This window comes from Esox lucius, chromosome 12 (assembly GCF_011004845.1).
Source record: "Esox lucius isolate fEsoLuc1 chromosome 12, fEsoLuc1.pri, whole genome shotgun sequence".
Lineage (NCBI taxonomy): Eukaryota > Metazoa > Chordata > Actinopteri > Esociformes > Esocidae > Esox > Esox lucius.
The window spans coordinates 19,721,432-19,749,282 of record NC_047580.1 but is presented as its reverse complement, the minus strand read 5'-3'; the positions used below and the strand labels follow the sequence as shown (position 1 = coordinate 19,749,282).

The 27,851-nt window shown below is 40.5% G+C and overlaps 1 protein-coding gene across 4 annotated transcripts in view; it reads left to right on the top strand.

Moving 5' to 3' along the window:
* clstn1 (calsyntenin 1) overlaps window positions 1–27,851 on the top strand; it is a 45,263-nt gene that overhangs the window by 13,735 nt on the left and 3,677 nt on the right. The window contains exons 3-17 of one of the 4 annotated variants that reach the window (XM_010898729.4): window positions 4,090–4,119; window positions 5,756–5,951; window positions 11,257–11,465; window positions 11,739–11,888; window positions 12,893–13,078; window positions 13,182–13,430; window positions 14,931–15,052; window positions 15,157–15,319; window positions 15,604–15,648; window positions 17,447–17,604; window positions 19,385–19,533; window positions 21,420–21,664; window positions 23,019–23,189; window positions 23,875–24,020; window positions 25,064–25,199. In XM_010898729.4, coding sequence (XP_010897031.1) covers window positions 4,090–4,119; window positions 5,756–5,951; window positions 11,257–11,465; window positions 11,739–11,888; window positions 12,893–13,078; window positions 13,182–13,430; window positions 14,931–15,052; window positions 15,157–15,319; window positions 15,604–15,648; window positions 17,447–17,604; window positions 19,385–19,533; window positions 21,420–21,664; window positions 23,019–23,189; window positions 23,875–24,020; window positions 25,064–25,199 — 2,355 coding nt within the window. The remainder of the gene's footprint in view (window positions 1–4,089; window positions 4,120–5,755; window positions 5,952–11,256; window positions 11,466–11,738; window positions 11,889–12,892; window positions 13,079–13,181; window positions 13,431–14,930; window positions 15,053–15,156; window positions 15,320–15,603; window positions 15,649–17,446; window positions 17,605–19,384; window positions 19,534–21,419; window positions 21,665–23,018; window positions 23,190–23,874; window positions 24,021–25,063; window positions 25,200–27,851) is intronic. The other 3 variants (XM_010898730.4, XM_010898731.4, XM_010898732.4) reach the window with 3 other exon arrangements.

Here is a 27,851-nt window from a genome sequence, read left to right as displayed (position 1 = left end):
GCAACAGCGAATGGCACAGTGGATTGTGTTCACCGACAATGTTTTCTGGAAGTATTCCTAAGCCCATGTTGTGATTTCCATTACAGTATCATTCCTGTATGTGATGCATTGCCGTCTGAGGGCCTGAAGATCACGGGCATCCAGTATGGTTTTCTGGCCTTGACCCTCACACACAGAGATTGTTCCAGATTCTCTGACTCTTTGGATGATATTATGCACTGTAGATAATGATAACTTCAAACTCTTTGCAATTTTTCTCTGAGAAACTCCTTTCTGATATTGCTCCTCTATTTTTTCGTCGCAGCATTGGGGGAATTGGTGATCCTCTGCCCATCTTGACTTCTGAGAGGCTCTTTTTATACCCAATCATGTTGCCAATTGACATAATAAGTTGCAAATTGGTCCTCCGGCTATTCCTAATCCGTACATTTAACTTTTCCGGCCTCTTACTGCTACCTGTCCCAACTTTTTTGGAATGTGTAGCTCTCATGAAATCCAAAATGAGCCAATATGTGGCATGACATTACAAAATGTCTCACTTTTAACATTTGATATGTTATCTACACTCACCTAAAGGATTATTAGGAACACCTGTTCAATTTCTCATTAATGCAATTATCTAATTAACCAATCACATGGCAGTTGCTTCAATGCATTTAGGGGTGTGGTCCTGGTCAAGACAATCTCCTGAACTCCAAACTGAATGTCAGAATGGGAAAGAAAGGTGATTTAAGCAATTTTGAGCGTGGCATGGTTGTTGGTGCCAGACGGGCCGGTCTGAGTATTTCACAATCTGCTCAGATTGTCAGCCAAAATCAGCCAAAATGTCTGAGGAGGAAAATCTTTTTCCTATAGTTATTGGCTGTTGGCTGTTGGGGTTCATATCAGTTTATATATTGGTGGGTGATTAAGGTAATAGTTAGTTAACATCATATGAGGATTACTAAGATTTGATGTTGAGTTTACAGGCCTTTAATCATTTGGAAGCACTAAATTCACAGTTTTTGCCGGACCGCGTAAGTGGAGCCGGCTAAGAAAAGTGAATTTCTCTTCATGAGTGAGTGACTGGTTGACTGCCCCTTGTTAAATAGTGTAGTGGTTAGAGATGCGGGCTCCGGACCAACAGGTCCCGTGTTCTCCTCCCGTATCTGTCAAAATGCATTATGCCTGAGGTTCAGGACAGCAAAAACTTTACGTAGCTATGTAATAGGAAGCCTGAAATAAAATGGTTCTGGTGGTTATTAGGATTTGTTCAGGATAGACAAACACTTTGCTGGCTTCACGATTCTCTCGTCTTTTCACTTGACAAAAAAGTCAGTTATCGTTAGTGATGGCCATTCGAGGCTTCATTACCATTCTTCTAGCAGCAGGATATTATGCTAGCAGTGCTAACTCAGATATAATTTTTCAAAATAAAAGCCATCATTGAAATATATAAGTTAATATAGTTAACAATCTTGTCTGTACATTTTATTTTTAATGTCCGTTCCAGTGTTATTCTTGTCTGTTCTTTTTCACAGACTAGTTTGTTAACTATATTGCCTTATACATTTCAGTTATGGCTTTTATTGTGATAAAGAAAATCGGAGTGCTGCCAGCATAATATCCTGCTGCTAAAATAATAATAATGAAGCCTTGAATGGTCATCACTAGTTATTGTCACCTATATTGATAGATCCTGTATCTATGTCATTCACAAATGGATAATTTGCTGTTAAAACGTCCAGTGGCAAAAGAGGATTTGTTCAGGATAGACAAAAACCTTGCTGGCTACACGATTCTCTCATCTTTTCACCTGCCGAAAAAGTCAGTTATCGTCACCTATATTGATACAGTAGTTATTATATCTATGTTTTTCACGAATGGCTAATAAGCTTTTGAAATGACCCGGGTTCGATTCTCGAGAGGGCAGCCATGATGAACACATTTTATTGCGGGCCAGCTGAACTAGGCTTGACTGGTTTCTTGTTCACAGATGAAAGAAATTACCCTAATGAATAAACAATTACCTTACCACTGGCCTCCATCTGTGAACCATTAAGGTTAATGTCACATTTGTACATCTGTATTAAAACCCCATGGTGTTATGGCTGATGCAAAATTAAGACCCAAAAAGCATTCTACAGATGTTATAGATGAAATGATACAAATTCACTGACTAGGTAAAGTGTTTGATTTTGAGTAGGTATTTTTCTATAATTTCTGGACTACTCAATTAGTTGAAATTTAAAAGTATTTTATTTCTCCATAAATGGGTATATCAATAAAAAACAGTTGTTTGATGCTTTAAACCACTGTTTGAAGTAATAAGAAACAAGATCTCTCTCCGACATCAGGCGCAGAGCTTTACATAATGTGCATTGTACCCAGTATTAGCCACGGTTATACATTCTGATAATGTTACAGCAGGTTAAGTAGCTAGCTAACATTCAAGAGGTGGTCAAACAAGAAATGTGAGAGTAGCAAGTCTGACTAAGAAAACATTCACATTTTCATTAACGGTATGGGAGCAATTAGGGTTAAATGCCTTGCTCAGGAACAAAACGCTTTTTCACACAGACTGAAAAACTGAAAAGACTGAAAAACTTTTCCCCCACAAACTCCCAACAGGTACACATCATTGTACCTTTTACAGGTTTTCTTTCTATAGTTTCATCTTTTAGATGATTGGTTGAACAGATCATCAGATGAACCTATTCAACATTTGTAACATTGTCGATAAAATGTTTGTGCTACAAAATTTTGTGCATGTTCCTTTCCATTTTTGCAGAAACGTTGGTGTGGCCATTTATTCAGTGTGGCCATTGATTCATACTTCAACATTTGAACAAGTATTGGAGTATGATGCAGAGAGAATTTGCTTGAAATCAGACAGTTTAATTTATCTTGTTTGTTGGTATCTGATGTGTGTGCCACTGATACCATTACCAATATACTCCTGTTGTGTTTTCTTCTGCTGTTTAAGGGTTTAATGTTCTGTCCCAGATGAAATCAGTATATTTAGGGGCTTTAGCACATCAGAGCCTCTATGGCTTTTCATTTTAAGAAGCATTGAATAAAAATAAAAAAATCAGTAAAACAACCTTTGAATCCCCTGTTGTGAATTTTATATTCTCACATACCAATAAAAACACATACAAGTCAGACTAACACAGACCCAGTTAAGTGATAGATTGATCTGCGGAACATTCCTTTGAACACCCCACTGTGGATTTTATATTGGTAAAATCAGGAGTTTACCTATTCTTACAACAGTCACTATCAATACCATTTGTATTGTAGCCCTTGAATCAAAACACAATGTGCATGGATTAAATATTGGTGCTTGCAGCTAGAGCTGTGGGCTAATGCACAGGGTAATCTGTCTGTGGAATTTCCCGAACCCCAGCAAGGTGGTCATTAGTGATGAGGAGAGCATGTTGTGGGGGGAGGCTCATGGCTCCCATGCATGACTGGTTCTGAACAGCAGCCCCTAATGGGAAATCCATTTCTAATTGTCTTGGTGAAAACAACACGGACAGCTCACCCACGAGAGGCCAGGAATGGCTGTAAATAATCAGACCAAGAATGCTCTGAACTTATGTTAGCATTTGGTTTAGAAGTAGCACTTTTTTTGTGAATAGAGTTTAATGTCAATTAGAACATAGTTTTGATCAGCTACGTTTTTATTCAGACTACTACGGTAAGTAGTAAGATTATATAACAGTCGAGCAGGTCTGCTGAGATTAACCCTGTTGTTTCAGTGTCCAAATCTTTGAAATTGGCTAGTAAGCTAAGACCCCCCTCCCAATTTCCCCTGTTTTATACCAGAAATAGCTAGTTGTTGTTTCTAATCAAGAGTCATGAGCAAGATTGCAAATCTTTGAGCAGTGGACAATTTTTCTTTAGTGTTTCTTTGTGATCTGTCCCTATTTTCTTTTGAGCAATGGGCTTTTTTGATGGTATATTGGTTTTCACATCAATCTTAAATCTAAACTCTCATTATGAATGTATATCCATATGGCAAAGGTATTTGCCCTGTCTGTATAACCTTTGAACTTTAATCTTTCCTCTGACTGACGTGGGTTTATCTTCTCTCCCTTCTTGTAGAAAGTTTTGAGGTGACCTTCACCAAAGAAGGTGATGATGGTCTTTTTCTTTGCCTTGTGCTCACTTTTTTTATTATTAACCCACTAATGCAAAACAGCATCCACACTTTTACACAGAATATATTGCCATGCTCTGTAATTTATTCCCCATTTGTTTTTGTTTAACTTTTACTTTTTTCTCACCCCACATTTTCGGGGGAGAATACAACTGGATGAAAAGTGTGATGTGGGGCAGCGTGTACTAAGAAATATTTGTGCATGAGACATCCATTGTAGTTTGCAGACCCTAACAGAATTTCAGCCACAATCAGGGACAAGGAAGGTGCTGGTCTTGAAGATGTCTTAGTCATTTTGATTAATTCATCGTTAAAAATCAACTAAGACATACCAATTTGGGACAAATACTTGAAATGAAAAATTTGGCTTTGAATTCACTGTTTAAGACAATACAATCTGATGAAAAAAATTATAATTGGTGACTGAAATTGGTATTGACATTGTTATTTAGGTAACCCATCTTTACATGAGAATTTTTTTGTCATAGCACTTGTTTAATTAGTAGAAAACCAACATAATCTTTATCTGTGGTGCCAAATTGAAAGAAATGTGCAGGTATGACTTTTTTATATTGAAGTTGATTTCCACTGAATAACCAGAACTTTGACAATTTGTCATGTCTTCCAAGCAAAGTCGCTGAGATTGTTAACTAATGCAAACTCTCTCTGCTGTAAGGTTTCTGTTGTTGCATCTTTTCCTTAGTAGAATACTTATAATTCTCCACCACTAATCTCTATCATTAGCATGGCTGCAGTTGTCATTTGATGTGGATGTCAAGCAAGTTGATATTTCTAATCCCAGTTCTCATCCAGTATTTTTGTTTTACTACTGCAATTATACTGGTTTGATCCTCTATGATTTTATTTTGTATTAATTACTAAATAGTTTGGACGAGAGGCAGAATTGCACAGGAAGACTACCCCCCCACCCCCCCCCCCCAACAATTTTATTTACTTGTCATTGATAATAACGGCAACACTTTTTTTTTGTTAATTTTGCTTTTCTTCACAGTATTAGGTTTTGATGCCATTGATGCCGGACCACTTTATCATATTCTTTTCACGATACATGTACTGTAAAGTTTAATATTTTAATTTTACTTTGCTTTCTTTTTCCTCTTTTCACTCGTTCTGTTTTGTTCTTCTAAAATAGCCCTGTAATGTAGCATGACATATCGAAAATGCAGATTTAAGACTGTACTCCGATATTGGCTTTGCACTGTTCGTTTGGTTTGATCACTTTAATTGCTGTAATGTAAAGTACTCCTGTGAAATGCCTGTCCACGTATTTATTGGTTTTAACCTGCATGACTGAATGCGATGTGATCAAGTGGCTTGGACAAACACTCAGACCAATATTATTCTAAATGTCTCCACTCCCCCTCCGTCTCTTTCCCCTTCCCTCAAGTACCCATACAACAGTACCTCAGGCTTCCTCTCCTCTCCCTGCCCCACATACAAATCCCTGGCTGCCAAAACCTTTGGCTGTTATTCTTTAAGTGTGTTTACATAAGTGTGTTTCATTACTAATGATTTTAGATTTCAATAAATACTTTTCCACCTTTTCCTTGTTGTTCTAAACAAACAGTTTTCGATTCTTGACATGTTTAGGTGAGATTTGCGGCTTCAGGATCCACGGACAGAATGTCCCCTTTGAGGCGGTGGTCCTGGACAAGTCTACGGGCGAGGGAGTCATTCGGGCCAAGGACAAGCTGGACTGTGAACTCCAAAAAGAGCACACCTTCACTATCCAGGCGTATGACTGTGGAGAGGGCCCAGATGGAGAAAACATGAAGAAATCCCACAAGTATGTCTCGCTTTTTCCACCAGGGTGCCACAGGGCTCTGAACTGGGACCGATTGCAAAGACAATGCTTGAGAACCAGAGTGTTTGCAATTTCCTTCCACCTTGACTAATTTTTATTCAATTGACTTTACCTTAAAAAGATACTACGTTGTCATTGGTGCTTGCCATCATTGAAATATATTATTGATGGGATGAGTCGAGAGTAAAATGTCATAAAGGCTGGGGAAAAATGTACAACTTTTAGTGACTGCTCAAGGTTATTGGTCTGAGTGAGTAGTTTGAGTACTGTACTCCATATACCCCATATTTTGTTGACTTTTGAGACCAAAACATCCGTACTGTTTCCACTTACAGAGGCCTCCCTTCTCCACAATTGAGCTGTCCTTCCTTACTATCGTTGAGCATGTTAGTACATTCCAAGCACCCACTGTTGGCATGGATTTTGGTGTGGATGTTAAGCACTACAATATCGAAGACATGTTTTCTAGAAAAGACCATCAGTGCAAAGAGATTATACAGTATCTCACAAAAGTGAGTGCACCCCTCACATTTTTGCAAATATCTGATTACATGATTTCATGTGACAACACTGAAGAAATGACACATTGCTACAATGGAAAGTAGTGAGTTTACAGCTTGTATAACAGTGTTAATTATCTGTCCCCTCAAAATAACTCAACACACATGCATTAATGTCTAAACCGCTAGCAACAAAAGTGAGTACACCCCTAAGTGAAAATGTCCAAATTGGGCCCAATTAGCCAATTTCCCTCTCCGGTGTCATCTGACTCGTTAGTGTTACAAGGTCTCAGGTGTGAATGGGGAGCAGGTGCGTTAAATTTGGTGTTATCGCTCTCACACTCCCTCATATTGGTCACTGGAAGTTCAACATGGCATCTCATGGCAAAGAACTCTCTGAGGATCTGAAAAAAATAATTGTTGCACTACATAAAGATGGCATAGGCTACAAGAAGATTGCCAAGAGCCTGAAACTGAGCTGCAGTACAGTGGCCAAGACCATACAGCGGTTTAACAGGACAGGTTCCACTCAGAACAGGCCTCACCATGGTCGACCAAAGAAGCTGAGTGCATGTGCTCAGCGTCATATCCAGAGGTTGTCTTTGGGAAATAGACGTATGAGTGCTGCCAGCATTGCTGCAGAGTTGAAGGGGTGAGTGATCAGCCTGTCAGTGCTGAGACCATACGCCGCACACTGCATCAAATTGGTCTGCATGGCTGTCGTCCCAGAAGGAAGCCTCTTCTAAAGATGATGCACCAAAAAGCCTGCAAACAGTTTGCTGAAGACAAGCAGACAAAGGACATGGATTACTGGAATCCATCATGTGGGGCATCCTCAAATGGAAGGTGGAGGAACGCAAGGTCTCTAACATCCACCAGCTCCATGATGTCGTCATGGAGGAGTGGAAGAGGACTCAAGTGGCAACCTGTGAAGCTCTGGTGAGCTCCATGCCCAAGAGAGTTAAGGCAGTGCGGGAAAATAAGTTATTTACACTGTTTACATGGTCACAAAGATATAATCAAATATTTGGCCCTGGTCCAGTAAAAAGTCACTGTTCTGATCGGGCCATTGCAAATTTTTTTTTTTTTTTTAAATACAGAAATTGCAGCATAAACTCGACATCCTCCCGTTGTTTTGTAATCTGGCACACACACAAATAACTACATTGCAGCTCTTTGTGCACTCTGTTGGCCAATCAAGACCTGAGCAGTGATGTGACGCGTTGCGGAGGCGGAGCTTTAATGGGTGTGATGTGTGCACGGCACCCATGGCAGCCAATCACAGGGGCCCCCAAGAAGTTTATCTTATTGTTCAAAAACATATAACAAAGAGAGTAAAATTATTTTATGATTATGATAATTTTCTACATGCTATTTAGTTTACATTGAATTGATAAACATCTACATTTTGGATTATTCATAATGAATTTGTATGATCAACCAATCTGTGATCGTGGATGTGTAGCCAGCGTTGCCTGATGGGACAGCTTGCCACATAACTGGGCTATTATTAATGACAGTGTGCGGATTTTATGTGTAGTCTGAAGGTGATTGGGCCTATAGTCAGAGAATCTGGCAAACCTGGGTATAATGTTGGATTTTGTCCGCTCGTTTGCTAAGGACCTGAACAGTGGAAAATTAAGTAACAAAACTTAAAAATGGAACATAGATGTCTGCCACCCAGAGGAAAGAAAGCAATACATTATAAAAATGATATATAATGATATGTGCCCTTGAGAAACGTCTTTAGAAAAGTTGTTGAGCCGCAGAAGCAAGAGAAAATGGATAGATCTGACGTTACAATGACAGGAGCAGCATCGCAGTTTATAGCGAAATGGGATTACAGTTATGATCCATGTCCAAAAGCAGCTAGCAGCGAAGATTTGCAACTGCAGGTACGTTTTGTTGTAGCCTAATAACAAGCTTCTGTTCATCATTGTATGTGAGATGTGTGTACATCTTTAGTTGGGAAATCAGGTAGCAAGACTTTTGCAATGGGGGGATGGTGTTAAGGGAGCCTCTGTGGCTAAGGTTCGTACCCATGGGAGAGAAAACGGAGCTCCGCCACGTCTATTTGGTCGTGTTCTTCATTAAAACATTTAAAAACTCACGCGAGTCACTCGAAGGAAGAAGGCAGCTGAAAAATAAGTTAATGCTCAAACGATAGTAATCATTTACTTGTTTCGACTTGGATGGAACGCAGATGCACTTTGTAGTTCCCGGCTAGAGTGGCCAAATGTGGGTCTTTTTACAAAGGCACTGACAACTTTCGCAATCAGTCCCTGACCAGCCATGGCAATATCAAACAGCACCTGGTCAGCATGACAGCCAAGTGGGTGGCTGGCAGTCCGTCTTCAGGGCTCTTGATCGTACTGGTCAGAAATGTAAATTCAGATGCCCATTGGGTTATTGCACGACTTATAACACCCACATACCTAGTAACTAAGACAGACCAGCTGTTCACCTTGTACCCACAGGGATGAATGAGTTAGTGTTTTGTTTAAAGTAAAATGTTTTGTTTACTGTAATCTTTTTATACATTTTTATAATTAGAAATGTGATGAAAGAAATATAAACATGCTGCTGATTGACGTGGCAGTTTGTGGCAGATTTCTACAACATCATTGGTTTTCTATGCAGCCTTTCTGCTAAGTGTTTCTGAACAACGGCTGTTTACATTTACAGAGACAAATAGATAAAACCAGGCAGAATACATTACTGATCATTGGACGCAGGTTGCAAGTAATTGATTATTGATTGTGTTGATACACATATTTATATAACAAAATAAACAGGTTTTGTTAAAAAAGAATAGTGAACGACTGACTCGTTCAATTCTAGCTTTCATTGAAATTATTGTTTTGTTCATTTGCGTGGCTGGCAGCAGACTTCTACTCATCTTCACTTGCAGAGCTCATACCCTGTCCAACAGCTGTTTCTTTTCCGTTCGCAAAGAAAAATAACCCTAACCCAAGAAGCATTATAAAGACTTATTCATAGCTGATCATTGGACGCAGGGTGCAATAATGAATGCAGTTAATTGATTATTGATTGTGATGATAAACACATATTTATATAAAAACATACACTGAGGTTTTCTTAAAAAGACTTGTGATTGTCTGATGCAATAAAATGTTAGCATTCATTCGAAACATCTATCAGCAGAGTTCTACAAAATCACGAACAATGTTCATACCAAACATTATTTATTTTTTATTTATTGTTATTAAAGATCAGTATTCTATACCATTATTTCATGGAATAAGCCTTGGCTTATTTACCATTATTTCATGGAATTTTTTTTTATAGATAAGATGTTTTGCTATTCATTGATATTTGTGGGGAAAAAAGCTGTTCATTTAGGTGATTTATATTTGTTACATAAAAAGTAATTCAAAGTAATGTTTTGGGCCTGGTTGTCCATGTTTAACATTAATCTTTGGTAACCTACCATGTTATATAAGCTAGAGGATTCCCTGTGCAGTTCATAGCCTTCATTTTCAGAGAATCTTTCTCATAAGCAATATTGGTATTTCAATTATAAATATATGCACATTAAATCAAAATAAAATTGGAATTGAATCAAATCATGACCTAGTGAATCAAAATGAAATGTAATTGGGAGATCAGTGCTGATAGCCAGCCCTATGATTCAATTCTCAGGTAAATTCTGAGGCATTGCGCAACTGTCCTCTTAAATGTTTGTCTATCCCTTTCGGGCAGCTTTGACTAGCAACCATTGTTCGTCTTTGCCAATGCAATTTGTCCTTATTCAATATATGCTGTAATGATTTTTGTGATTGTTCCCCTTGAATAATGTTTTGCGTATTTATTTATTTTTATGAGCTATATGCTTGCATTTCGGGACCAACTATTGGGCCTCCTTAAAACACTGTTTGTTGCCTTATGCTGCTTTTAAAACTAAAATATGTAATTGTTAGTTGTTAGGCAATCAGCCTAATGTGACCTATGCAGCTAGTTACTTCAGAGTAACAGTCCTTTTCATTGTGGTGTTTCTGCCACTTTGTCCACCCTCTGTACTTTCTGTAAGCAAAGGTGAATGGAGAATTGGAAGAGGGTAGTGTATGGGAAACAGCTTTGCACCTTTTCAAAACAATGAAACATTTGAAGACAAGGGCTTCCTCCATCATGGTTCAGATTCATTCACTTGGACCACGGGCAGAAAACAACTGTTGGCAAAGTATGTCAAAGTATGTGACAGTTGTGGTAATACGAGCAACCTCTTCTGTCACCTCCAGCCAAAATGTGTGAGGATGAACAAAGTTGTTGAATGCATTCTGACACTAGTGGTATTGTTTGTGTCAAACGAAAATCCACAATGCAGACATATTTACCTGGGCCAATAACCAGAAGCTTAAATACATCCTACCAACTAGTCAGAGGCTCAGTGTCACTGTCATGCTTCAGGGCACTACCCAAATGGAGGGATCCTCACCTACTGTCACATGACACTCCCGTGGGTAGAGCCACATTATGTGAGGTGATGAAACGCATCCCCCAGGGTGGGGAGGTTCGTGCCAAGGTGAGTGGATGGTGTATTGTTGATTCATTCACCTGCAGGACAGGGATCCGGGGCAGCCACCATTGTGGCAAGACACTTTCCCATGGGCACAGATGTGTTTGGCCCTGGAGAAGTCCAATCTGTATGTCAAGTATAATTATGAGTATTTATTAGGAAAAGCTAAGCTGAGACTAATGTAATTCTCCATTCACGCCAAGGTGTCTTTTGTTCTGTTCGTCTGTCATCACCCATCTAACCCCAACAGGGCCACCGTCCACATCCAAGTGAGCGACGTCAATGAGTATTCACCAGTGTTCAAGGAGAAGTCCTACAAAGCCACTGTCATTGAGGGCAAGAAGTATGACAGCATCTTGAAGGTGGAGGCAGTGGATGCTGACTGCTCGTTCCAGTTCAGCCAGATCTGCAGCTATGAGATTGTCACACCAGATGTGCCCTTCACAGTCGACAAGGACGGTAAGCACCACAGTGTAGCCACCTGTCCACGCCACCTGCCAAAACCTGCTGCAAAAAAGAGTTGCAATTCTTAAAGACCTAGGCCAAATGTTTCAGTGATTTCCCTCAGATATTCGGTCTTATCTTTTTGAATACACAAATGCACTTTGCTTTTTGAAAGTATCTATTCTAATCTGTTTTATTGTGGGTCTATGACCAATCAATTGCTATGTTAGTGATGTCTTAGATGTCTGTTGCCTGTTTGAGTTCCATAATTTTTCCTTCTACCCTCAGGCTTTATCAAGAACACAGAGAAGCTGAACTACAGCAAAGAGCGCATGTACAAACTGACTGTGACCGCCTATGACTGTGGGAAGAACCGTGCCTCAGAAGATGTCCTAGTCAAGATCAATATTAAGCCCACCTGCAAGCCTGGCTGGCAAGGTAGTAAAGCTCTGCTACATCTGTGTCTCAGCTTTTATAAACACGTTCAGTTTAACCTCACAGTGCTGCATCAGACACATCTTTATATCTCTTGATCTGTTTGAGTCAAAGTGGTGATATTTGGTGCATGTATGGACCAATGTATTTTATATGAGCCAGTGGTAGAACTGTATTTTGACTGTTTTATAGACCATGCCAAGCAGTCAATTAATTAATGAATTGAATAAGACACTTTACAATTGCATTGCAAGTATCAAATATAGTAGTACTTCGGAGATTTGAGATTGCAAGAGCAAAAATACATGCAGAGAGGCCAACGAAAATGAATCAAGCTCAAACAACTAACCCTCCTTAGCCAAAACTATTAATGGTCAACATTTGTCTAGGACACAGAAATAGAGAGAAATGTGATTGAATAGAACATCAGCAACAAATAGTATTCTAATGACATTATGTATCATTATATAAGGCACATACAGGAGATGTCAAATGTAAAAAATTATACATAGAAGGTATATCTGAAGTCATTTACAACATTATGAAAATCATTTAATTGTTGGTGAATGAACATAGAATTACCATTTTTCAGTTCCTTCGGAACTCATGGTCACAGCCGGCTTTGACACAACCAATTTGACATGCAGCCTTGCACTTCCGTGAAGTGGCTTATCTGTCAGCTACACCAATCAGTGGCAGTGTGATATGCTACCTGCTCCAGAAACATACTAAAGCAAATTTTCTATTTTCATTATTTACATCTGCAAAAATGAATGAATGCATGTATCGATCATTTGGCGATTCTTGATCTTGGATGCAGCATTACAAGACAAGATGGTCATTGAGTTCAAGAAAAGTGTTGATGCCACTGTAGAAGTGTTCTGTGCCACCTGGGGGGCCACAACTGTCTTATAATATGGGATATTACTAAACATGGTGCTCTTTTTTCTCCTTCCTTTTTCATTCTCTTTCTCTTGCATTCTCTTTCCTTTCTCCTGCTCTCTCAGGCTTTAATAAGAGGATTGAGTATGAACCTGGCACAGGAAGTCTGGCACTTTTCCCCAGCATGCATTTGGATACCTGCGAGGAGCCAATCACCTCCATTCAGGCCAATATCGAGCTAGAGACCAGTCATATTGGAAAGGGCTGTGACCGAGATACCTACTCTGAAAAGTCCTTGCATAAGCTGTGTGGTGAGAAACCCTAAACCTAACACAAAAACAACAACCAAAATGCACTTAAAGATTATTTATCTATCAACCTAGCAATGTGCCAAACAATGTTTATTTGTCTCAGGTGCCAGTACTGACACAGTGGAATTACTGCCTGCGCCCAGCAGCTCTGCGAACTGGACAGTCGGTCTGCCTACAGATAACGGGCATGACAGTGACCAGGTGTTTGAGTTCAACGGCACTCAAGCCATTAAGGTGCCCGAGGGTGTGGTGAGACTCACCTTGAAGGAGCCCTTCACCATTTCTGTGTGGATGAGGCATGGCCCCGGGACCAGGGAGAAGGAAACCATCCTCTGTAACTCGGACAAGTCAGGTACGCCACCCTCAACTCAGTTTAAGATATTCCCCATGGACATATCCATTGTGGCTCCATTATGTCCATCAGGGTCCATGTACTCCATTAGATATATCAGGGATTTTTTACTAGTCAATGAGACACAAATTGGAAACAAACACATATTTAGAGACTTAACATCAACATGGCTTTCATTTTGCTGTTCCCACAAACCCCGTCACCTTTCCTTCAGTCATGGTTGTTGGCTGGGGATGCCTTTACCTTTAGTGTGTGTCCTAGCAACAACTTCCTGGTGGAGCTAGCCGTGTGTGAAGAATCAAAGCGTTGTGTCAACTTCTACTTTGGAGGATTTCTTTTTTAAACATTGCAAGAGACCCTGTCTGCTGTTCATTAACATACTCTGAACGCCTGAAAAACTGTTGATGTTTATGACCATGCTGTTATTTGCGGGCGTCCCGACTTACCCAACTAGCAGTTAGTATTGTAAGCTACATTTATAATGATCATTGCCACCGCTGCTATCAAATAATCAATCCACCATCTACAACTGCCTACCTCCTGTTGAATCTTTGTCTTTTACTACTGATAAGATGCCTATTTTACAGTTGTACATCATTTCATGCTATAGTGAAATGTTTTACCGTGTACCATAACTGAGCAAAACTGCCAAAGATTACTTTAGTTAACCCGACGGCAATAAGATTGTGTCTTCAGGAGAAAATCTAACAAGAATTCAGTATCGCGATAAGTGTACCCAATTACCTCAATAACAATATATATTGTTATTTTACTTCTTAATGTTAATTACATGTCTGAACTGGATTGGAATATGGCACAGTTGTACTCAGCCTTTTTTAACACAAAGTTATTGCGATATATATTGTTAGAGGTAATTGGGTCCACTTATCGGAATACTTACTTTTGATGATATCGGCCAGCCCTATTGCAAGCTGCTCAAAGGAGTTGGGGAGTTACGATTTCCTAACAGCAGTAGCTCACATAGAGCAGTAGCAACTCTGACATGCTCTTCCGATATGCTCCTCTGATTTGTTCCATACTAAACCCTGTGCAGTTGAAACAAAGCGCTCATCGTCTCTGGTTGCGCACGTTCCTCTCAAAATAACCAAAAGATGTCCAGGGCTAGAGTCTTAGTAGAATGGGTCTTGTGAAGCCCCTGGCTATGAGGTAATAGTCAGGTTGATATTCAACTGGACAAAATTACATTCACAAAATGTATTACATTGGCCTACACACAATTGTGTTTTGTTATTTCAAACAGCCTGTACTGTGTAGGCTATGGGTGTACTTGCTCTCCATTAAACCTGTTATGTTACGTTTTCTACTTTATTTTGTCGTATAAGTCTTGGCTAGCATTTGAAAACAATTAAATGTAACAACATTTTCATTAGTTCATTTTTCTATAGGCTATGTGTACGGTACATTTCTCAAATGTACGTTAAAATGAAATGCTGCCAGTCCTAATGGAAGCCGTGCCCTGATCTGGTGCCCTTCCTACAGATATGAACCGACACCACTACTCGCTCTACGTCCACAACTGTCGTCTCGTCCTGCTGCTGCGACAGGACCCTGAGGAGACAGACAACTATAAACCAGCTGAGTTCCACTGGAAACTGGACCAGGTGACCACATCAAATATGTGTTTATTTATTTGGGATAGAATGAGTCCATACACCGAAGAACAAATTGACCTTCGGCTCCCTCTGCTCTCCCTCCCTCCCTCCAGGTGTGTGACAAAGAGTGGCACCACTACTTGCTGAATGTGGAGTTCCCCTCTGTGGCTCTCTTTGTGGACGGTGCCACCTTTGAGCCCTTCCTGGTCACGGAAGACTATCCGCTGCACTCCACCAAGATTGACACGCAGCTCACCGTCGGGGCCTGCTGGCAAGGTGAACTGGACATAAAGTAGTCTGGAACCGGATCTGTGTGTGCCATTATGTTAACAGTACATGGTGCAATACATTTTACTGGTAGGAAATGTGTTGTCATTGATGGACAGTGGTACCATTGTTCCTTGGGTTCCTTAAAAGCGAATGTAATTGTTCTGACACTGATACAGTATTGAATATTTCCCTGCTACAAGGATGATGCACTCTGAGTTCATGTGTAACATCTCCTTCTGATTCTAAACCCCCCCTCGTCTTTCCCTGCTTTCTTTCCCTGAACTCTGCAGAAAACTCAGGACATGACAATGAGACAGTATCTGAACCTTCCACAGGTTGCACAAGTCTTTCCCTTACTTTTGTTCAATGTGTCCATGCTTCACCACCCCCTCCACCCCCCACCCCGCTGCATGAGGGCTCATTCTCTAACCTTCTAGAATGAGCCGGTTTATATAAGACTGGATACAACATACTCCTGGCCTGCTTCTGTTTTCTTTAGCAAACTCATATTTTGTTCTTCATTTTCTGACTCTAGTTCCTCCCTAAGCAAATGCTTAAACATTTAACCATTATGGGGAGAAATCGTAACCCCACCTCACACCTGTGTTTGTAGATGTCTAATGGATCCTTGCAGAACCTTGAGTGCTACAGTATATCTGTACCATAATTCAATCCAGCACAAGAGAGTTACTCTTGATCTCACAATGCATTCAATCTAAAGGGCATGTAATCCAGGCGTACAAGCAATTATGAATACTGGGGTAAACAGCAGATCCGAATTCAGTTATTGAGTAACAATCCAGACGCAGTAATGTCAAAATGTATACCAGACATAATGTGCCCATAAATCTACCATAGACTACTAATTTATGAAAAAATGTATTACAAAAGAATTTCTCTACATTTTCAAGTATTTTCATGTATTACCGTTAAGCAGTAAAGTTCATCATACAGTTCATCACACAGTTTTATATAACAAGTAGTCACCGATCAATACCAAGAGATATTGCAGTCTAATGTAAAAATGCATGCATAGTTGCCACCTGGAGATCTTGGTACTAGAAACCTCTATTTGAGTCTATTGTATAACACACTGTGGCCCACACATTTGACCTGCGGCCTGGAATTCCCAGTTACAGAAAATACAGATACTTGATGATTCGTCTAGCTATTTAAGGGCAAACTCAGGACTCCTCTCATAGCAACAAATTTACATTTCGTCCCTCTCCAACACAATGAAACAAAGGACTTCTCACATTTCACACATTTCCTTGAAATAATTAGCACATCTCTAAAGCTAGACATTTGGTCTTGTTTCTCTGCAAGCAGTCTTGCCATCTGCCAGGTATTCACCTGTAGAAAAACACATGTATGTACAATAATTCTGAAAACATTTTTGGATACTTCATCATCCCTTCACACACATTATAACGTCCAAACAATAATCAAATTATCCCAAGAGCTGTAATTGTACTATGTTGATACCTGGTTGATTTGTCTACACGCTGGTTTTGCTTAGAGCCTGAGCATACGGATAACTAATATGTCCACTCTGTCAAGCAAGCAAACTGTCCATTTGTGTTGGTGAGGTAATACATATTACTGTACTTGTTTGATGAGACAGAAGCTTCTTCACACTTTCCTCCAAAGACAGGAGGAACAATTAAATAATTAAGTCTCACAATTCAATTAATTTATGTCACACTTTCTGACTCAACTGAATGTAATAAAATCTTGGAGGATGAATACAAATGCAGTCCGCTGTATAAGGAACTCTCAAGAATGATCATAGCCTGGTAGAATACCTGTCGGTCACGTAACATGGATATCGGATTATAATGTGATCATTTGAACTGAAGATATTGAACTGATTCCACATCAGCATTTTATTCATATCATGGTAAGGTCTATCTTCCATAATCAAAATGCAGAGGTGTGCATGTGACACCTTTATCAGCTCATCTTTCCACTCATTAGACCTTTTAAGGGCATGAATACTAACTTGCATGAGAGTGCCAATGCTGCACGTTGAGACAGCATGCTTCAAACAGCCGGCCCAGAAAAGGGAACTAAATCTGCAGACGTGTACACCTGGCTGACTTTGTTTTCTCATTTGCTTTACGGTGGTTCTAGGGGGTAATTCCCGCATGTCCCAGTTTTTCCATGGGAATCTGGCCGGCCTGATGATCCGCTCGGGAAAGCTGGAGAACAAGAAGGTCATCGACTGCCTGTACACCTGCAAGGAAGGCCTGGATGTGCAGCTACCAGAGGAGGTAGCCTCAACTGTCAAGGTGAGAGGTCTAGCTGTATTCTGGGGGCTAGAGGAGATCTGGTGTGAAATGTCCTCTATGTATCAATCTAGGATCAGTGTCTCAGTCACATTGAAAACATTTAAACTTCTTCCAGGAAGTTACAATAAATGGTCAGGTCATTTTTCATAGATAAGAATATGTTTTAGCAGCTTAGTATTGAGTAAGTCACTATTCCTTACTGAAGAATGACATCAGAAATGTTCTCTGCACATTTGAGAATTATGTTTCATGCAGGCCAGTTCCTAGAAACAAACCTTTTGTGGCGTGCATGTCTCATAAGCTTCTTGCTCCCGCTGAGGGAGGACATGCTGGCCATGGTGGTTCAGAACCCTGGATTGCGTGGACCCGTATTAAGCTGGAACAGTCCAGAATAAGGAGGTTGCATGCCAGGAAAATGGTGCATCATTTGTTCATTAATTAACCCTTAAACAGTATCTCTTGAACCGTTGAAGATACAGAGACCAAACCAACTTTGTTTCACATGACTCAGCTAACCCAATGTGATAGTCTTAAACTTTTAATTACTATGACTACTTAGCATAAGTCATACACTTTTTAAAGGTAAATGAGCTGTCAAGCATGTCACATGTACTTCTGTTTTAGTGCTCCGAAATGTGTATGTATACAGTTTTTGTCTTAAATGGTAAAGCAATATGTATGCAAATAACCTTAGATGGGAGCATAAAGCTGAGGGAACATTTGGACTCAGAAAAAATAAAGCCTAGGGAACTGAAAGAAGATGGGGCTGAGAGAACATAGGAGGGACCGCAATTTATGCTATAGGAAAATAAATACATTTAATACTTTCATTCAAATGTTGTGAATAGCCCCTTGCTAACATTATTACTAACAGAATTATGGGTGTGTTCATGAGTTAATTAGACATGGAAATACTCAGGGAAAAACTATTGGTAATTTACACATTAACAGGGTGACTGAGCTTTGCTTTAGAATACAGTGCCAAGCCCTCATGAGTACACTAAGTACACAGGAAGTTGTGCATAGACTATGTTAACACCATACCTATGGTAGAGAAGAAGAAGAATGTCATGTAAATTGCATGGAAACAAGAGGGACAGCTCTGCTTTACAGTCTAGGCACTGAAACTGTATTGCATCTACAGGTAAAGTAAGCTTAACAGGTAAGGTAAGCATAGTTATCAGAAACAAGCATAGTTATCAGAAACAAGAAGGAAAAAAATACAGAAACATGATAGAAACAAGACTTAAAAATCACAGTTAACTATCAAGGAACTATTAAGTTTCACGGATACATATATGGCATAGGTTTGTCTTTCCTCAAATAAATTATTCAAATACATTCTTCATGAACAATCATTATTGATAGTTCTTTAGTAAATAATAGTTTCTGAACGAGAACATGGATAATTTATGACTATTTTCCTGTGATTAAAGAGAAATGACAGTGTTCTTATTTGGTGTTTCTGTTTTCCACTGTCATCTTATTATTTTAAACTGCTACAAACTGTTAATTGGTAATCACCTCATGCTTACATTATTTCATTTCAGCATTGAAATAAGAACATTAACTAAAGTAAAACTGAAACCCCTAAAATTATGGAGTTGGGTGTCCATAAGAGTCGGCATTAAAATGACTGGCCCTAAATCAAGAAGGGCTTTAGTCTTCTTGCTAAGGCTGTGATATGTGATGGATAAGAGTTTATGCTAAATGAAAAAAACAACTGCATTAAGATGTTTGCAGTTGAGGCTCTGTCGCATTCACACCTTCTCTCTCGCAGGTGGAGTTCAACCCCAACCAGTCATCACTTACTGTGGAAGGTGATGACATTGAGGCTTTCGACAAGGTCATGCAGCACATCTCTTACCTGAACTCACGCCAGTTCCCCACCCCTGGCATTCGACACCTCCGCGTCTCCACCACTGTCAAGTGAGTGTCCCCTGTGCCATCAAGAAGCACTGTGGCTGAATGTACACTTGTGACCAGAATCCAAGATATAGATTAGGCCTAGAAAACCAACCCTGAATTATATAATATTTTGTCTGTGCGGAAGACCACTGGTTCAATACAATGGCAATATGGCTCCTGAGATTGTATTGTTAGGAATGCTGTTTGATTTTTGAGAGTGTCATTTTCTCATCAGTGAAAGATATTGAGATTTAATTGGTAAATCCCTAACGTGCTTGAAAGGTGCTGATTTACACTTTGAGATTTCAATGCTTATTTATTAAATGTTCATTGAAAAATTGAGGAAATAGTATGTAACTGTATGTGAATTCATCATGAAAGGTAGAATAAACAAGATAGAAAATATAAAGGATGTACACTACCGTTCAAAAGTTTGGGGTCACTTAGAAATTACCTTGTTTTCCATGAAAACATACATGAAATGAGTTTGACTAGAAAATATAGCAAAAGGAATAGGAAATATAGTCACTGACAAGTTTATAATAATTGTGTCCTTCAAACTTTGTTTTTGTCAAAGAATCCTCCATCTGCAGTAATTACAGCCTTGCAGACCTTAAGTGTACTAATTGTCAGTTTGTTGAGGTAATCTGAAGAGATTTCACCACATGCTTCCTGAAGCACCTCCCACAAGTTGGATTGACTTGATGGGCACTTCTTACGTACCATATGGGAACTTCTGTTGCCAATACAGCTAAAAAAGGGTTGAGATTCGGTGACTGTGCTGGCCACTCCGTTATAGACATATCAGATAACTGCTGCTTCCATAAATAGTTCTTGCATAGTTTGGAGCTGTGCATTTGGACATTGTCCTGTTGTATGAGGACATTGGCTCCAATCAAGTGCCGTCCACAGGGTATGGCATGGCATTGCAAAATGGAGTGATAGCTTTCCTTCTTCAAGATCCCTTTTATCCTGTACAAATCTCCCACTTTATCACCACCTAAGCACCCCAAGACCATCACACTGCCTCCACCACACTTGACAGATGGCATCAAGCCCTCCAGCATCTTCTCATTTGGTCTGCGTATCACGAATGTTCTTCTTTGTATAACACCTCAAATTTAGATTTTCTGTCCTTAACACTTTTTTCCTCTGTCCAGAGTATGTGTTATTTTGCCCTACTCAATCTTTTCTTTTTATCTGAGATAAGGCTTTTTCTTTGCAACTCTGCCTTGAAGGCATCCCGGTGTCGCCTCTTCACTGTTGACGTCGAGAGTCGCCTCTTCACTGTTGACTGGTGTTGTGATCCTTGATCCGTGGTGTGATGCAACTTCCACTTATGGGATATTGATCCAGCTGTACTTGCTGTGATATCCAAACATTTTAAAATGTTTTACCCTTTTCTCTAGTCTATGCATTTGTTTTACATTATTTCTACTTTCTTTTGAGTGCTCTTTGTTCTTCATTTTCCTTCAGATTCACAGCCTGACCAATACTTCAACAGTTTGGGGTTTTACCCATTAATAATGACAGAAACTTTAATGATCTTTAGGTGGATGTAAGGTAACTGTGTTCTCATTAGAGCTTCTTTCAGCTGTGTAAACTGGGAGCTTCCATGGCACACAGATGGGTTTGATAGAGTGAGGTGTGAAGAAAGTTTATAGTTTAAAGGTGTGGTGTTTATAGAAGACGCTTATCCAGTCAAAAGGGCACTGGCCCTCTCTACATACACTTATAAAGACAGTGTTTGTTAATAACTAAAGGGAATTAAAAGATTATTTAATTCTTAAAGATATAAAAAAAACAACTTCAGTGCCCTACTGATTATATTTAACCAAAATCTAAATATCCACTACAATACTTCCTGAAATGCAAAGGGACCTCATTTGAAAAAATTGGCTTGCTAGGTGTTTCAATGAAGAGACCTGCATCTCGGTGCCAGACGCAGAGGGATACGTGATGGTGCTGCAGCCTGAGGAGCCCAAGATCAGCCTTAGTGGCATTGATCACTTTGCCCGTGGCGCTGCCGAGTTCGAGAGCCCTGAGGGTGTGACACTCTTCCCTGAACTACGCATCGTTAGCACCATCACCCGGGAGGTTGAGGTTGATGCAGAGCCCGAGGCCTCAGAGGGTGCAGAGGATGACCCCACAGGTAGTAAGCCATAGCATCTTGCTGAATATCATACCATTACTATGAGTTAACATTATTTTGATTTTACCACCTTAATGTAGATAGTATGACTTCAAAGTTAAGGGGTGTTTCACAAAATGTTTTGGGCACCATACATGACACTGACAACATTTTGGTGACATTATTCTGAAGTCTATCTGTAGATTCACTAACATTTATTGAAAATGACAAATATTACTCTTCCTAAGTGTCATATTCCCTGAACTGACATTATGAGTTATTAATGGGTAACTCTGAACCCAATTTTCCCTGCCCTTTTTTGTAGTAAATATAGCAAAAGTGTGTTATATTTACTACAAAAATGTTTCACTGTAACGAAGCCTAAACATTTTTTATTGTTACTCAGTTTAACCAATGAAAGCCGTCCTTTTACATTCCGAAAAAACCTAGCAGTGGGTATTAATGTTTTCACTATATTTGTGATGCCCAAAAGGGCATAATCATTTTTTTCCCCCTCCCCTCCCAAATCTGTGATGTCCAGTTCCTGATTATGACCCTGTCTCATCATGCCAACACCACAGCAGGTGTGGGCTAACTTGGTGATTGACACATGCTTCCTCCAATTGTTATCCCACTACTTGCTCCACCCAGACATTTATTACTGCTACACCAACCTATAAATCATCCACTTCCTGGTTTAGCTAGCATCTGCATAAGGATCTCAATATCAACTGTGCTGAGTCCACTTGGAGTTGTGGCAATGAGGCAGAGCCTTAATCCCGATTTGGCTACCATTCAATTATCCAGAATAATACTTATATGAGAACAAAATAGTAATTTAGAATTAAGTTTTTTTTTTTATGTCTTATAGTAGGCATAGTCCATATTTATGATAAACACTATAAGGAGGTCAAGGACACAATGTTGTGTTTCATGGATCAAAGGGTGCAACAAAATGCATTGGTCTAAAATGGGCCTAAAACTTCTGAACAGAAAAAATCTGATGTAGATGTAGGAGAGAAAGGGAAGAAGAACATAGAGATAAAGTGAACTTGTGAAAAACAAGTTGTATGGGACAGACTTAGGAGTTTAACACTGTTACTACCTGCACTGTTTTTCTTACCTCTGCTTTATAAACAATGTAGATACATGACTAGGAGGGTTTTCCAGACAGATGTGATGTGAAGTGGTGACCTTTTATTTTCCTCATATTTATCAGGTGTTATTTTTCTTATTCCTATTATCCAATGTTATAAAATACGATAAAATACTTTGTTAAATTATGTGTTACCAAATACATTGCCACATCAAAATATAGAAAAACACATAAAATCAATAAAGGAATAACATCTATTTCCTCCCTTTTATTTCTCAGTTCAAGAGACGGTGGTGTCCGAGGAGATCATGCACAACTTGGACACATGTGAGGTGACGGCGATGGGCGAGGAGCTTGATGGAGAGCACGAGACCTTGGAGTTGGACCAGTCCCAAGTCCAACAGCATGGCCTGGAGATTACCTCCTCCAACCTGGGCCTAGTCCTGACAGGTTGGTGTAGGATTGCTTAACTAAGCTAGCCTAGGCTGTTTGACGATGGTAGACTAGGCTAACCACCAAGCATTCTGGCTCAGCAACACATGTATTTACTTGTGTATAATGGGCATGTAAAACATACATTCAAAGATCCAACAAACAGAGCCATGCATGTGCACTGGGCCTCATTGATAAGTATTGCAACAGAGTAAAAGTGATTTATCAAGCTGTCCTACAAGTGTCAAACGCTGAAATCTGTAGGAGATCACTGGAGGAAATAAAAAAAATTGTAGGATCTGTGTCTATTTGCATTTTAGGTAAAATGGAGGTAAAGGTGCTGTAGTGTCAAATGTTGAGTGCATGCCAACATTTTTAATTTGGCTCTCACAGTTGGCACCAGGAACACCATTAGGACAATTTAAGCTTCTTTAGCATTGCAAGTACTGTACTTCAAATGATTATATTCAACATTCACCAATAACCTGTCTATTCTCACCTATCCAAGCTACCTCATATCCTCTTGTTCTCCAATTTAATGTTTCATTTGCAAAAATATTTCCACAATGGTTTTATTGGATACATACAGATCCTTCTTTCTCAACCCTCATATCTGCGTTGTGCATACAATGAGTGCTGGCCTCCCTGTAGCTACATTTTCCCTGCTTCACTGTACTTGACAAGCCTCCTGTGACTGTCCTAGGCGTCAACACAATGGCCAACTATGAGCAGGTCTTGCACCTGATTCGTTATAAGAACTGGCACACGGAGGCACTATTTGACAGGAAGTTCAAACTGGTCTGCTCAGAACTCAACGGCCGGTACATCAGCAACGACTTCCGGGTTGAGGTATGACTGAGTGTTACTTGTCTGTACTCAACCTTTACAGCAAATGCTGTCACATTTTTATTTAAAAGGGTTGTTGGACAATAGTTCCTGGTCACTGTGTTTTTTAAAGGGGATACGTGTAGAGTTCTATTTACAGGACTGAATTTAATTTAATAAGAGTTCTGAACTCTTATTTTTTGTTACATTTTTGAAATCCAATGTCTTTAACTCTTTCATGTCTTTCATACTCTGTTTATGAATTTTGCACCCTCTTGACACCTTCGTGGACAAAAATGTCCCATTGACTTCCATTAAAAATGTTTTTTATCTCACTGCCATTAGAGTATAAACCATGCATTCTGTAATGTAAGCATTTCATTTTGAAGAAAAGTAGTGATATTAGAAATTTTGACTGTATTCCATCACACACACGCACACACACACACGTGCATACACACGCATGCGCACACACACACGTGCACATCCACACAACTCTTCTACCAGATTCAACCAGATTCAACCATTTTCCCATTGTAGGCCTTGTGTGGGCGCTCGCACGCGTGTGTGTGCACGCGTGTGTGTGCACGCGTGTGTGTGCACGTGTGTGTGTGTGGTGGAATACAGTAAAAATGTCAAATATCACTACTTTTCTTCAAAATGGAATGCTTACATTACAGAATGCATGGTTTTATACTGTAATGGCAGTGAGATAAAAAAATAAAAAATTTGTCCACGAAGGTGTCAAGAGGGTGCAAAATTCATAAACAGAGTATGAAAGACATGAAAGAGTTAAAGACATTGGATTTAAAAAATGTAACAAAAAATAAGAGTTCTGCCAAAAAATCATGCCCCTAGCTACAACACAGACAAAATGATCCCCAAATCAAAAATACATTTGAGAAGAATGTAAAAAAATGCCTGAGGGGCGCACAGGGGTTAAACCTCATACAAGTGGTTATTCTGTGATCTAGCTGTAATTCTGAACTCTGTTTTTCACTTTCTTTCTACCTCTGTTTCTCTTACTCTGTCTCGCTGTCTCTATGCGTGCATGTGCCTACCTCCAGGTCAACGTGATCCATACTGCAAATCCCATGGACCATGCTAACAATGCAATGGTGCAGCCTAACTTCATTAACCCAGTGCACCACGCCTCTGTGGACCTGTCTGGACACAACCTAGTCAATGCTCATCAGGCCTCAGGTACACTACTAATGCTAACTTTGCTCTTATCCTTTGGACATTCTCACTTAGGGGTGTACTCACTTTTGTTGCCAGCGGTTTAGACATTAATGGATGTGTGTTGTGTTATTTTGAGGGGATAGCAAATTTACACTGTTATACAAGTTGTAGCAAAGTGTCATTTCTTCAGTGTTGTCACATGAAAATATATAATCAAATATTTACAAAGATGTGAGATACTTTCAAATAATTACAAAGATTTTGTGAGATACTGTACATACTTATATGAGACACATACTTCCATACTTCAGTACATACTTCGCTAGCATGTGACTGTAGTGGGAAAAATAAACTACATACACTCACCTAAAGGATTATTAGGAACACCTGTTCAATTTCTCTTCTTCCGCTTCATCCGGGGCCGAGTCGCGGAGGCAGCAGTCTAAGCAGAGATGCCCAGACTTCCCTCTGCCCAGACACTTCCTCCAGCTCTTCCGGGGGGACAACGAGGCGTTCCCAGGCCAGCCGGGAGACATAGTCCCTCCAGCGTGTCCTAGGTCTTCCCCGGGGTCTCCTCCCGGTGGGACGGGACCGGAACACCTTCCCAGGAAGGCGTTCCGGAGGCATCCGAAACAGATGCCCAAACCACCTCAGCTGACCCCTCTCGATGTGGAGGAGCAGCGGCTCTACTCTGAGCTCCTCCCGGGTGACCGAGTTTCTCATCTCTAAGGGATCGCCCAGCCACCCTGCGGAGAAAGCTCATTTCGGCCACCTGTATCCGGGATCTTGTCCTTTCGGTCATGACCCAAAGCTCATGACCATAGGTGAGAGTAGGAACGTAGATTGACAGGTAAATCGAGAGCTTCGCCTTGCGGCTCAGCTCTTTCTTCACCACGACAGACCGATACATCGACCGCATTACTGCAGAAGCTGCACCGATCCGTCTGTCAATCTCCCGTTCCATCCTTCCCTCACTCGTGAACAAGACCCATAGATACTTAAACTCCTCCACTTGAGGCAGGCACTCTCCACCAACCTGAAATGGGCAAGCCACCCTTTTCCGACTGAGGACAATGGCCTCGGATTTGGAGGTACTGATTCTCATCCCCACTGCTTCACACTCGGCTGCAAACCGTCCCAGTGCATGCTGAAGGCCCTGGTTTGTAGGGGCTAACACGACAACATAATCCTCAAAGAGCAGAGACGAAATTGTGTGGTCCCCAAACCTGACACCCTCCGGCCCCTGGCTGCGCCTAGAAATTCTGTCCATAAAAATTACGAACAGAACCGGCGACAAAGGGCAGCCCTGCCAGAGTCCAACATGCACTGGGAACAAGACTGACTTACTGCCGGCAATGCGGACCAAGCTCCTGCTTCGGTTGTACAGGGACCTGACAGCCCTTAGCAAAGGACCCAGGACCCCATATTCCCGAAGCACCCTCCACAGGATGCCGCGAGGGACACAGTCGAATGCCTTCTCCAAATCCACAAAACATGTTGCAATTATCTAATCAACCAATAACATGGCAGTTGCTTCAATGCATTTAGGGGTGTTGTCCTGGTCAAGACAATCTCCTGAACTCCAAACTGAATGTCAGAATGGGAAAGAAAGGTGATTTAAGCAATTTTGAGCGTGGCATGGTTGTTGGTGCCAGACGGGCCAGTCTGAGTATTTCACAATCTGCTCAGTTACTGGGATTTTCACGCACAACCATTTCTAGGTTTTACAAAGAATGGTGTGAAAAGGGAAAAACATCCAGTATGCGGCAGTCCTGTGAAAATGTCTTGTTGATGCTAGAGGTCAGAGGAGAATGGGCCGACTGATTCAAGCTGATAGAAGAGCAACTTTGACTGAAATAACCACTCGTTACAACCGAGGTATGCAGCAAAGCATTTGTGAAGCCACAACACGCACAACCTTGAGGCGGATGGGCTACAACAGCAGAAGACCCCACCAGGTTCCACTCATCTCCACTACAAATAGGAAAAAGAGGCTACAATTTGCACGAGCTCACCAAAATTGGACAGTTGAAGACTGGAAGAATGTTGCCTGGTCTGATGAGTCTCGATTTCTGTTGAGACATTCAGATGGTAGAGTCAGAATTTGGTGTAAACAGAATGAGAACATGGATCCATCATGCCTTGTTACCACTGTGCAGGCTGGTGGTGGTTGTGTAATGGTGTGGGGGATGTTTTCTTGGCACACTTTTGGCCCCTTAGTGCCAATTGGGCATTGTTTAAATGCCACGACCTACCTGAGCATTGTTTCTGACCATGTCCATACCTTTATGACCACCATCTACCCATCCTCTGATGGGATAATGCACCATGTCACAAAGCTCGAATCATTTCAAATTGGTTTCTTGAACATGACAATGAGTTCACTGTGCTGAAATGGCCCCCACAGTCACCAGATCTCAACCCAATAGAGCATCTATGGGATGTGGTGGAACGGGAGCTTCGTGCCCTGGATGTGCATCCCACAAATCTCCATCAACTGCAAGATGCTATCCTATCAATATGGGCCAACATTTCTAAAGAATGCTTTCAGCACCTTGTTGAATCAATGCCACATAGAATTAAGGCAGTTATGAAGGCCCAAAGGGGGTCAAACACAGTGTTCCTAATAATCCTTTAGGTGAGTGTATATGGAGGAAATGTTATGGCCAAACA